The sequence below is a fragment of the Macaca nemestrina genome, chromosome 1 (genome assembly GCF_043159975.1).
Source record: "Macaca nemestrina isolate mMacNem1 chromosome 1, mMacNem.hap1, whole genome shotgun sequence".
Classification (NCBI taxonomy): domain Eukaryota; kingdom Metazoa; phylum Chordata; class Mammalia; order Primates; family Cercopithecidae; genus Macaca; species Macaca nemestrina.
The window spans coordinates 223895023-223908028 of NC_092125.1; the positions used below are offsets into that span (position 1 = coordinate 223895023).

The 13006-nt window shown below is 45.1% G+C and overlaps 1 protein-coding gene across 2 annotated transcripts in view; it reads right to left on the minus strand.

Moving 5' to 3' along the window:
• LOC105473131 (ubiquitination factor E4B) overlaps window positions 1-13006 on the minus strand; it is a 146973-nt gene that overhangs the window by 19213 nt on the left and 114754 nt on the right. For both annotated transcript variants that reach the window (XM_071101032.1, XM_071101024.1), the window contains 3 exons: window positions 11845-12080; window positions 4454-4580; window positions 1316-1460 (listed from right to left, as the gene is read on the minus strand). In XM_071101032.1, coding sequence (XP_070957133.1) covers window positions 1316-1460; window positions 4454-4580; window positions 11845-12080 — 508 coding nt within the window. The remainder of the gene's footprint in view (window positions 1-1315; window positions 1461-4453; window positions 4581-11844; window positions 12081-13006) is intronic.

A 13006-nucleotide genomic window follows, 5' to 3' on the forward strand; every position in this document is an offset into this window, starting at 1 on the left:
AGTCCTAGCACTTTGGGAGGCTGAGGCAGATGGATCACCTGAGGTTAGGAGTTCAAGACTGGCCTGGCCAACATGATGAAACCCCGTCTCTACTAAAAATACAAAAGCTGGCCGGGCGCAATGGCTCACGCCTGTAATCCCAGCACTTTGGGAGGCCGAGGAGGGCGGATCATGAGGTCAGGAGATCGAGACCATCCTGGCTAACATGGTGAAACTAAAAATACAAAAAATTAGCCAGGTGTGGTGGCAGGTGCCTGTAGTCCCAGCTACTTGGAAAGCTGAGGCAGGAGAATCGCTTGTACCTGGGAAGCAGAGGTTGCAGTGAGCTGAGATCGCACCACTGCACTCCAGCATGGGTGAGAGAACTAGACTCCATCTCAAAACCAAATAAACAAACAAACAAAATACAAAAATTAGCTGGGCTTGGTGGCAGGCACCTGTAATCCCAGCTATTCGGGAGGCTGAGGCGGGAGAATCGCTTGAACTGGAGAAGCTGGGACTGCAGTGAGCCGAGATCGCACCACTGCACTCCTGCCTGGGCAACAAGAGTGAAACTCGGTCTCAGAAAAAAAAAAAAAAAAAAGAAAGGAAAAGAAAAGAGAAAGTGAAGAAAAAGCAGTCCTCCCCACTTTGACATGAGAACCCCTTATGGAAATCAGTTCTGATTCTGAGCCTGACAATTCCAAGAACAGAATCAATAAACCTAAGCCAATCTAAGAAGTCACCAGCAACTGTCAAGGGCCTCATAAGCAACCAACGATGTATCTCAGCTGCTGCTACGCACGTCAGGAAAGAGCACTGGCACCGGCACAGCACGTGTTTTCCATGGAACCTGGCAAGCCAGGCCTCTGTTCTATTAATAACTGAATATAAAACCCAAGATCAACTGAAAGGAAAAAAAACACCCCACCAGGATCCTGAGTGATTCACACAGTTGCCTAGAGAAGCCCATAGGAACAAATCAAATTCTTGTCCAGCAGACATAATTCTAGAGATTTCTTTCCTAATTATGTTCATGAATCTTAATATATTCAGACAATAAAAGCTCTTCTCCAAAAAAGTCCTTTAAAATTAAAAAGGCAGAGAAAGTTTTCAGTGTACATTTTCAAAGACTTCTCAACCCATTTCTTAGCTCCAGATAAGGTGTTTCAGATTTTTCCTATTCCAACCCTGCAATATGATTTCATGGAAGGAAAATCCCAGCAAGTCAGATCGCATATCATCAGACCCACAAATGCAGCCCCAAAGCAGCTCTGCCCGTGTCCGGAGGCAGATGGCCTGCAAAGCTGTCCAAGCCTCTGGACCACGTCCTCACCCGGGGCAACTGGTCCCACTGTTCTTTGTTCTTCATCTCTTCCTGCACTTCATGGATTCGCTTCAGAGACTCCAGACTTTCATCAAGCAAAAACGTCGTGTCGTTTATCAACATGTTTATATAGCGAACAAACTGCTTCCCGGAGCTGGAAAGGCAATTATATTGTGCATGGTCATACATCTCCCTGAAGCAAAACGCCACTGCAAATCCCAGGGAACAGGCGCCTCTACCCACACTGCAACTATCTCACCCTAAAAGCCTGCCTACCCTGGCACAAGTCAGGCACTGTGGAATTCAAGGACTACCAAGCTTCTCTTTAGATTTTGTTAATCTTGTTTCTTTTTGAGACAGGGTCTTGCTCTGTCGCCCAGCCTGGAATGCAGTGGCACGATCACAGCTCACTGTATCCTCGACCTCCAGGGCTCAAGCAATCTTCCTGCTTCAGCCTCCTAAGTAGCTGGAACTACAGACACACGCCACCACGCCCAGCTAACTTTTGTATTTTTTGTAGAGACAGGGACTTGTTATGGTGCCAGGGCTGGTCTCAAACTCCTGGGCTCAAGCGTTCTTCCCACCTCAGCCTCCCAAAGTGTTGGGATTACAGAGATGAGCCACTGCACGTGGCCTGGATTTTTGTTATTCTTTTAAATTGTTTATGATAAGCTCATTCCAGTGGTGTTTGGAGCCACCTTGCATGATTGATGACAGTCAAGTGCTAAATATTCCAGAATTTTATAACCAGATTCCCCTGGCACCTTAAATTGGTCAATGGAGGAAATAGTCACACCATGGAAAACCAGCAAATGCTGACTCCCCCACCCCGCTTCCCAGAGCAGGCTTACCTAGCTTACCTAGCTTACCCAGTTCACTCCCTCAGTGTTTTTAAGGAGAGAAAACACGTTCTCCAGACTAGAACAGGAAATACGCATATACTCACCAATATACCAAGAAAAAGCAAATAATTAACCACATATAACAGATAACTACTGATATAGTTATTCCTTATCACAAAGACTGACGCACTGAAGAAAAATTGGAACCTGTAATATTGATAAAGTGGGATATTAACTTACTTTAGAACCAGAAGCTTCCAATCTAAGGAACTGTTCTGCAAATCGTGTTATAACGAGAACTTGTCGGTGAACTGAAATAGCTTGGCCTACCTCTGTTAGACTCTGGAGCTGCCAGATTCGTAGAGAAAAAAGAAGCTACACTTCAGGGTCTACAACTGTGCACTTGGGGGGTGGTAAGCCCATGCCTGGGGAAGAGAAGTTCCTGTGAACAGGGACAGGAGGCCTCAATCTCAGGAACATGGTAAGTTCAGGACAAGTGCTCCAATCAGCACCATTCAGAGACCAAGCCATGGGCCTGCCTCGTGTCCTAAGCTTGTGCCAGGCTTTAGCTGGAACACAATTCTGACCATAAGAGCAGTTTATGGAAACAAAAAGTTAAAGAGTTTGCTCCACAGAAATCTATCTAGCAAATAGTTATTCCACTGGTAATATGTATATTATTGACTAGTAATTCGGTTAACAAGTATAGCTAGATTTGGTCAAAGATCTAACATGGGTTGCAAAAGATCCAAGAAATGGGATAAAATTATTATTTATTTATTTACTTATTTATTTTTTTCAGAAAGAGTCTTGCTCTGTCACCCAGGCTGGAGTGTAATGGCGTGATCTTGGCTCACTGCAAGCTCTACCTCCCGGGTTCATGCCATTCTCCTGCCTCAGCCTCCCAAGTAGCTGGGACTACCGGCGCCCGCTACCACGCCCGGCTAATTTTTTATATTTTTAGTAGAGACGGGGTTTCACTGGTTAGCCAGGATGGTCTCGATCTCCTGACCTCGTGATCCGCCCGCCTCAGCCTGGGTGCTGGGATTACAGGCATGAGCCACCGCGCCCGGCCCTTAGATAGGATAAAATTTTTGAAGAATAATCCAAGAGTTCAGCATCTTCATCTCCCTTTTGTTTTTAGACACTGACAGATAATTTAGATGGGATTACTAATGTCCAGGTTCAAGCAGTCACTCAGATTTCAGGTAGGTACATGAAAAGTCTTTAATTAAGGTTTAGGGCCTTACTACAAAGAATGATACTTTAAATGACAGCTCTGACCTAATTGTTGCAAAATCTAAAGTCCTTCCAACGTTCAAGAACTAAGATTTCATTTCACTCATTTTGACAACTTCATTTAACACTGTCATCATAGAAACACCAAAAAAACACTTAACCCAACATCTCAGCATATTCATAGGATCTTTTCTTTTCTTTCTTTCTTTTTTTTTTTTTTTTTTTTTTTTGAGACGGAGTCTCACTCTGTCGCCCAGGCTGGAGTGCAGTGGCCGGATCTCAGCTTACTGCAAGCTCCGCCTCCCGGGATTACTCCATTCTCCTGCCTCAGCCTCCCGAGTAGCTGGGACTACAGGCGCCCACCACCTCGCCTGGCTAGTTTTTTGTATTTTTAGTAGAGATGGGGTTTCACCGTGTTAGCCAGGATGGTCTCGATCTCCTGACCTCGTGATCCGCCCGTCTCAGCCTCCCAAAGTGCTGGGATTACAGGCTTGAGCCACCGCGCCCGGCCTTTTTTTTTTTTTTCTTTTCCTGAGACGGAGTCTCGCTCTGTGGCCCAGGCTGGAGAGCACTGGCACAATCTTAGCTCACTGCAACCTCTGCCTCCCAGGTTCAAGCAATTCTCCTGCCTCAGCTTCCCAAGTAGCTGGCATAACAGGCGTGTGCCACCACACTCAGCTAATATTTTGTATTTTTAATAGAGATGAGGTTTCACCATGTTGGCCAGGCTGGTCTTGAACTCCTGACCTCAAGTGATCCGCCCTCCTCTGCCCTTCCCAAAGTGCTGGGATTACAGGCGTGAGCCACCACTCTCTGCCCTATAGGATCTTTGCTTGTGTACCACCCCCAAGGTATCTTGACAAATCTAAAATTCAGCAATATCTTGCAAGCAAAGCCATTTTAAAAATCCTGCCCACATTTAGTGGCACCTTGTGGTAAACTCAAAAGGAGTCTGAGACCACCAAGCAAACAGTCCACCAGAACCCAGCTGTGCCAGCTTTTAAGCTGCAATCCTACCTGCGATTTGCAAGAAAGCAAGTTGTGACACGAGGGGCCCCATACTCACTTGAACTCCTCCATAAAGGTGCCATGGTGAGCTATGTTTTGCCAAAGGCTTTTAAAAATGGTGCTAATGTGATAGCGAATTGTGAACTTGTCATAAAACTCGCTGGTGGCTCCGGTATGCTCAACATCTAAAGAAGAAAGACAAAGGAACTGAGGGATATGTACTTTCTTACTTTCCAAATCCAGTTATTGCCCCAACAATGATAGTGAATGTAAATCTGCAACATCGGAGAGCCGGTGAAATTTTGCACCTCTGCATGTAAGGCAGGAGAGAAATTATAAGCTGCTTTTAGAGACAAAAGTTTCACAATGAAGATTTGACAACGACACACCACCGAAAGGAACGGGGCTAGGAAAACTCCCATCATTAGGACAGCGTCAACTTACCAACGACCAAAAGCTGAATTATCATACTCCCCCACCTAATTTTAAGTCATTAATTTACAGAAAATCTATGGCACCTCAAATGGACATCCTTCAGCAGATAAAAAGTTAGGTTTAATTTTACTGAGGGCCACGTACTTCTTAAATGTGTCTATCTATTGACCATTTTTGGTGTTGAAAAAAAAACCAATGTGTCTACCATCCCTATACCTACTAAAGAGGGATGAAAATCAAACTTGTTTGTCCAAATGGCAAAAGTTTAGGCATGAGAAATTTCAGAATTCATGACAAATTTTAATTTATTATTATTATTATTTTTTGAGACAGAGTCTCGCTGTTGCCAGGCTGGAGTGCAGTGGCGCAATCTCAGCTTACTGCAACCTCTGCCTCTGGGTTCAAGCAATTCTCCTCTCAGCCTCCTGAGTAGCTGGGACTATAGGCGTAAGCCACCATGCCCAACTAATTTTTGTATTTTTAATAGAGATGGGGTTTCACCATATTGGCCAGGATGGTCTCATCTCTTGGCCTCATGATCCTCCCACCTTGGCCTCCCAAAGTGCTGGGATTACAGGCGTGAGCCACCATGCCCGATTATTTTATTATTATTTTTTAGGAGACAGGGTCTTGCTCTGTTGCCCAGGGTGAAGTGCAGTGGTGTGATAATGGCTCACTACAGCCTCAACCTCTCAGGTTCAAGTGATCTCCCACCTCAGCTTCCCAAGTAGGTGGGACTGGAGGTGCATCCACCACGCCCGGCTTATTTTTTACGGCCAGGTGCGGTGGCTCACGCCTATAATCCCAGCACTTTGGGAGGCTGAGGCAGGCAGATCACTTGAGGCCAGGAGTTCAAAACCAGCCTGGCCAACATAGCAAAACCACGCCTTTACTATTGCTAAAAATACAAAAACTAGCTGGGCATGGTGGTGTGTGCCTATAATTCCAGCTACTCGGGAGGGTGAGGCAGGAGAATTGCTTGAATCCAGATACAGAGATCCAGATACAGAGGATGCAGTGAGCCAAGGTCATGCCACTGCACTCCAGCCTGGGCGACAGAGCAAGACTCCGTCTCAAAAACATTTTTTTTCATTTTTATTTTTTTACAGATGGGGTCTATGTTGCCCAGGTTGATTCCAAATTCCTGGCCTCAAGTGATCCTCCCACCTCGTCCTTCCAAAGTACTGAGATTACAGGTGTGAGCCACTATAGCTTGTCTTTGATATTTTCTATATTTTCCAAAGAACATATTTTTGTGTGTGTGACCAAAAAAGAAAACAGCTATTTAAAAATAAAAGAATAAGATAATTAACACCTATCATATTAAGATCTGAAACTACTTATGTATACTCATTAAGTCAACCTTTCCTTAAAATAAACTAAATGTCATTTATTAATTGTATAAAAGTGTGAGCTACAGTGTGGCATGCTGACATAAGGACAGCCTACAAGAGGAAGATACTGGAGGACCAACTCAATGCCTCATATCATCTAAAATGCCCCTAATATCTGCACCAAATTCTGAATATAGTAGAGACTCAGTAAACATTGTTAATTTATTATGTAACAATATGTATCTCAGCAGGGCCCCACATCTGTATTTCCAGCACTTTGGGAGGCCCAGGTGGGCAGATCACTTGAGCTCAGGAGTTTGGGACCAGCCTGGTGAACATGGTGAAACCCCGTCTCTACAAAAACCACAAAAATTAGCCAGGTGTGGTGGCACATGCCTGTAGTCCCAGCCGCTTGGGAGGCTGAGATAGGAGGATCACTTGAGCCCGGGAGGTCAAGAGTGCATGGAGCTGTAATTGTGCCACTGCACTCTAGCGTGGATGACAGAGCAAGACCCTACCTCAAAAAAAAAAAAAAAAAAAAGAAAAGAAAAGAAAAGAAAATGAAACAATATACATTTCTCCCAACATTTTTTTTCTTCTTATTTACTTGTACTGTTCCATCAAAATCATACCAGCCCAAGTTCTAATTCCCAGGTCCTTGTTCCAGAAGGCCATAAGTGGACTAGACTTGTGTTGAACCTCTCTCTCCTCCCCCCAGGTATTCTTGCTGCCTTCTTTCTTTCTTTTTTTTTTGAGATGGAGTCTCTGTAGCCCAGGCTGGAGTACAGTGGCAAGATCTTGGCTCACTGCAACCTCCACCTCCCAGGTCCTGGTTCAAGCAATTCCCCTGCCTTAGCCTCCCAAGTAGCTGGCATTACAGGTCCCCGCCACCACACCCAGATAATCTTTTGTATTTTTAGTAGAGACAGGGTTTCACCATGTTGGCCAGGCTGGTCTCTTAACTCCTGGCATCAAGTGATTCACCCATCTCAGACTCCCAAAGTTCTAGGATTACAGGTGTGAGCCACCACGCCCAGCCTAACTTGAGCATTTTCTAAGCTAAAATACTATCTGTGTGGTGTAAGAGGAGCTTGTTCCACATACTGATTTTATGTGTGGCAACTCTAATTTATATCTGAGAGTCCCATCTGCTCCGGGACCAGGACCTAATCAGCCAGGTCTTCACATGGAGGCAATGAGCACTGGGGACTATGTCTGTGATTCCTCCCTCGGGGGTACCCTCACACCAGTCCCTTAGTAGCTGTAGTAGTCAGGGGCACCTGTGCTAAAGGGCATCTGCGAGGTTGCTGCCACTTGCTAGCCACTGACCTTCAGCAAGCTTCTTGACCCTTTTAAGCTTCAGTTTCCTCATTTGTAAAGTGGAGGTATTTATAGTACTATCTTTAGGGCTGCTGTGGGGATTAAGTGAAAGGATTAGTAAGCATTCAATGAGTGGTGGCTATTATTAGTACAGATGTCATCCATCCATGACTACAGAGGTGGTCCAGGCCAGAGGGCACACATGGCAAAGACGAAAGAGAGAACAACCCCCACCCATCACCTTCTGGAACATTCCCAGCAGGCCTCCACTAGGCCCAGCACTGGTCTCATAGGCAACAGGCCCAGTTCTGTTGTGTGTACACACACACACACACACACACACACACACACACTCTCTCTCTCTCTCTCTCTCTCTCTCTCTCTCATTCTCTCTTTATCCTGAAGCCACACTGACAGGCCCAGAACACTGACTACAAAATAAATTTAACTAAAATTATTTTATCTTTACTACTAACAACACACGTTTACTGTAGAAAAATTAAGAAGTTCAGATAATAAAATAAAAATAAAAACTATTTATAATGCTATCATTCAAAAATAACCAATGCACTGTTAATATTTTGGTATATGTCCTTCCCTACATTCTTTTTTTTTTTTTTTTTTTTGAGATGGAGATTTGCTCTTGTCACCCAGGCTGGAGTGCAATGGCACGATCGTGGCTCACTGCAACCTCTTCCTCCCTGATTCAAGCGATTCTTCTGCCTCAGACTCCAGAGAAGTTGGCACTACAGGTGTGCACCACTATCACTGGCTAAATTTTTTTGTACTTTTAGTAGAGACAGAGTTTCACCATTTTGGCCAGGCTAAGCCTCCAACTCCTGACCTCAGGTGATCCTCCTGCCTCAGCCTCCCAAAGTGCTGGGATTTTACAGATGAGAGCCACCAAGCCCGGCCTTTTTTTCTTTTATTTTCTTTTTTACTTTTTTCTAATATAAATGTGAACACAGTGTTTCATTTTCTTGACTTTTTGTTGCTAAACCACTTAACATAAATAACACATTATTTTTTATGACTCATATAGGTCCACTTTATGGATAACATACAACTTTGTATCTATAACTGGCAGAAATTTCAGTCATGATTTTTTTTCTTTTTCCGAGACGTAGTCTCACTCTGTTGCCCAGGCTGGAGTGCAGTGGTGCCATCTCAGCTCACTGCAACCTCCGCTGGGATTACAGGTGCGCGCCACCATACCCAACTAATTTTTGTATTTTTAGTAGAAACGGGGTTTTATCATGTTGGCCAGGCTAGTCTTGAACTCCTGACCTCAAGTGATCTACCCACCTTGGCCTCCCAAAGTGCTGGGATTACAGGATTGAGCCACCAAGCCCGGCCAGTTGTTTTTATTGTTTTCACTACACTACATTATAAATAATGTTATGGAGAACATCACTTACAAATACTCATAATTATTTCCACAGAATAAATTTCTAGAAATTAAATTCTTATGTCACAGTATAGCTAGTCAGCTGTTGTACCATAGCTCCAAACCCACTCTTTTATTTTTTTAGATCTCAGCTAACTGCAACCTCCGCCTCCCAGGTTCAAGTGATTCTCCTGCCTCAGCTTCCCAAGTTGCTGGGATTACACGTATGCACCACCACACCCGGCTAATTTTTTTTTTTTTTTGAGATGAAGTCTTGCTCTGTCACCAGGCTGAAGTGCAGTGGCGCGATCTCGGCTCACTGCAACCTCCGCCTCCCGGGTTCAAGAGATTCTCCTGCCTCAGCCTCCCGAGTAGCTGGGACTACAGGTGTGCGCCACCACGTCCAGCTAATTTTTGCTTTTAGGATGGAGTTTCGCTCTTGTTGCCCAGGCTGGATTACAATGGCTCAGTCTTGGCTCACCACAACCTCTGCCTCGTGGGTTCAAGTGATTCTCCTGCCTCAGCCTCCCGAGTAGCTGGGATTATAGGCATGTGCCACCATGCCAGGCTAATTTTGTATTTTTAGTAGAGACAGGGTTTCACCACGTTGGTCAGGCTGGTTTCGAAATCCCGAGCTCAGGTGATTCGCCCGCCTCGGCCTCCGAAAGTGCTGGGATTACAGCGTGAGCCACCACGCCAGGCCTAAGTTTTGTATTTTTAGTAGAGATGGGGTTTCACCATGTTGGCGAGGATTGTCTCAATCTCTTGACCTTGCGATTCGCCCACGTCAGTCGCCCAAAATGCTGGGATTACAGGCGTGAACCACTGTGCCTGGCCTAACTTTTTATTTTTAGCAGATACTAGGATTCACCATGTTGGCTAGACTGGTCTCAAACTCCTGACCTCAGGCGATCCCCCGGCCTTGGCCTCCCAAAGTGCTGGGATTATAAGTGTGAGCTACCGTGCCCGGCCGAAACCCAGTCTTTTTATTTTATTTATTTATTTTTTTAGAGACAGGGTCTTGCTCTGTTTCCCAGGCTGGAATGCAGTGGCAAGATCACAGCTCACTGCAGCCTTTAACTCCTGGGCTCAAGCCTTCCTCCCACCTCAGCCTCCTTAGTAGCTGGGACAACAGGCATCTAATTTTTAAATTTTTCATAGAGATGGGGTCTCGTCATGTTGCCCAGGCTGGTCTACAACTCCTGGGCTCAAGCGATCCTCCCACCTTGCCCTCCTAAAGTGCTGGGATTATTTGCTGGAGCCTCCGTGCGTGGCCCACATGCACTCTTTGCAGTTGGCTTTGTGATTCTGGGGCTGGCACTGCAGAATCTTTCCTTTGGCAGCCTGCCCTCTCTAGGGTTGCCAATAGGAGGTGCTGCAGGAGAACTGGAAAACTGAAGGAGAAACAAGGGACTTAGGACCTTGTACTTACTGTCAGTGGTAGCAGTTGGTTCCAATTTTCAGCTTTGTCTCACACCCCCGGAGCTAGCAACCGTGCACACCCCCCGAGACACCAGCACCAACTGGCCAAGGGCCTTCCACAGAGGACTGGGTCCTAGCTCTGTCCAAGCCCTCATCAGGGCAGCTGGGTTGTGAGATCCCCAGGCTCTTCCCTTGGGTCCCCAGACTGAGGGATAAGAGATGTAGAGGATGGCTACTTCTTGCACCTTTTATCTGTTACCCCAGTGCTCTTTTTTTTTTGCTGCTTCAGTCTTCATATATATATATATATATATATATATATATATTTTTTTTTTTTTTTTTTTTTTTTTTTTTTCTGAGACAGAGTCTCGCCCTGTCTCCTAGGCTGGAGCGCACTGGCATGATCTCGGCTCACTGCAACCTCTGCCTCCTAGGTTCAAGCGATTCTCGTGCCTCAGCCTCCTGAGTAGCTGGGAAGACAGGTGCCGCCACCACGCCCAGCTAATTTTTGTATTTTTAGTAGAGATGGGGTTTCTCCATGTTGGCCAGGCTGATCTCAAATTCCCGACCTCAGGTCATCCACCTGCCAACGTACTGGGATTACAGGCGTGAGCCACCGCGCCTGGCTGTAAAAGCATTTTTAAGGCTCTTGGTGTGGGCTGCTAAACTGCCTTTTAGAAAGGTTTTAAATTTACATTCTCATGGGAGCTTCATAGCACGAAATCTGCACACTGGTATAGGGTAGATTAAGCAGGTTTTTTGCAGGTTAGCTTACTTCTCTACAACCATATTTGCACCAGGAACTTTCAACTTAAGAAATAAATTTGACAGGTGAAAAGTGGTTTGTTTGTTTTTTTGAGACGGAGTCTCATTAGCTCGCTCAGGCTGGAGTACAGTGGCAGGAATTTGGCTCACTGCAACCTCCGCCTCCCGGGTTCAAGCGATTCCCCTCACTCAACCTCCCTGGGACTACAGGTGCCTGCCACCACACCTGGCTAATTTTTTTTTGTATTTTTAGTAGAGACAGGGTTTCACCATACTGGCCAGGTTGGTCTTGAACTCCTGACCTTGTGGTCCGCCTGCCTCGGCCTCCCAAAGTGCTGGGATTACAGGAGTCAGCCACCATACCTGGCCCAAGAATATGCATTTTTAACAAGCTCCCTGTTATACCCACAGTTTGGAAACTGGGTTATAGGATAGTGTTAAAAAACAAATACTTTAAGTTCAAAGGTAAAATGAACCAGATAATTCCATTCAGATAACACTACCAACTTGTACTGTTGATACCAGCTGGGTCTTGGTGTTAATCATCTGACTTTCAATGGTTCCTGCTGAATCATCAGAGACCAGTAGGTGAAATGGTTGTCCTATTCCCAAGTACTCAGGGCAAGACGAACCAAAAGTACATCCTCTGCAGGTCACAGGTTAGTAGGTTATACACAGAGGTAGCAGGATATTAGGTAACAGACTTAGAGCAACGTCGTCCACTAGCTTTAGATGACCTTGCCTAAGTGTAGCACATGGCAGGCCATGTGTGTTCCAGCAACCTACCTGTATAAAACTTCATCAGGGAAGGTACCAACAACTTGGTGGAGAGAGGATGGTTCTCAATCATTTCAAAAAACTTCTGGGTTCGTGGCTGAACAGCAGGGTTGGTCATAAACATGACTTCTACCAGTTTGGCCACCAAATACGGGTTTCGGATGTAGTTCTGGTTGCACAACATCACAACAAGGAACATCACAATATCCTGAGTACAGGGCTCATAAAGCGCCTGGGGAGAGTATCTGAATAGAGGCAAGAAGAGCAAGAAAGAGACCACTGAGAAACTCACCTTGGGTGAGGGCTGGTGTCAGTTGAGTGAGGAGGGGAAGGCAGCATAAATAGGTTTAGGAGTGCCCTTGAACTCGTTCAGTTTACAGTGACTTCCTTTTTTTTTTTTTTTGAGATGGAGCCTCACTCTGTCACCCAGGCTAGAGTGCAGTGGCACGATCTCGGCTCACTGCAAGCTCCCCCTCCCAAGTTCAAGCGATTCTCCTGCCTCAGCCTCCTGAGTAGCTGGGACTACAGGTGCCCGCCACCATGCCCAGCTAATTTTTGTATTTTTAGTACAGACGGGGTTTCACCACGTTGGCAAGGATGGTCTTGATCTTTTGACCTTGTGATTCACCCGCCTTGGCCTCCCAAAGTGCTGGGGTTACAGACGTGAGCCATTGCACCCAGCCTATAGTGACTATTTATACTGTAACAAGACAGATTTAAAACCAAACGTGGTTACTGACTGTAGCATGTTATATTAACGACAAATGAAACTTACGATTAAATCAGATAAACTTCACAAAGATCATCACTACCAAAACATCATAAAAATTTTGATAGTTATTTGTTTAATCTCTTTTGAAAATGAGAATAAATGAAATTTTTCAAATAGGTGTCTTTTGTATCACTGTGCGTAGAACAAATTTTAAAATATGACTTGAGTTGCTTAAATTCCAAGGTTGGCTTTTTTAAACAAATAAACCATGCTTTTGAGTCACTTTTAAAATTTCGTACCAATTAAAATCACGTGTCACCAATGATTTGGGTTTTTTTTGTGTGTTGCCCTGGCTGGAGTGTAGTGGCATGATCTCCACTCATTGCAACTTCTGCCTCTATTTGGGCATTTTTTTAAAGGTAGCTTTTATGACAGCAATATAACTTGCTCCATTTAGTT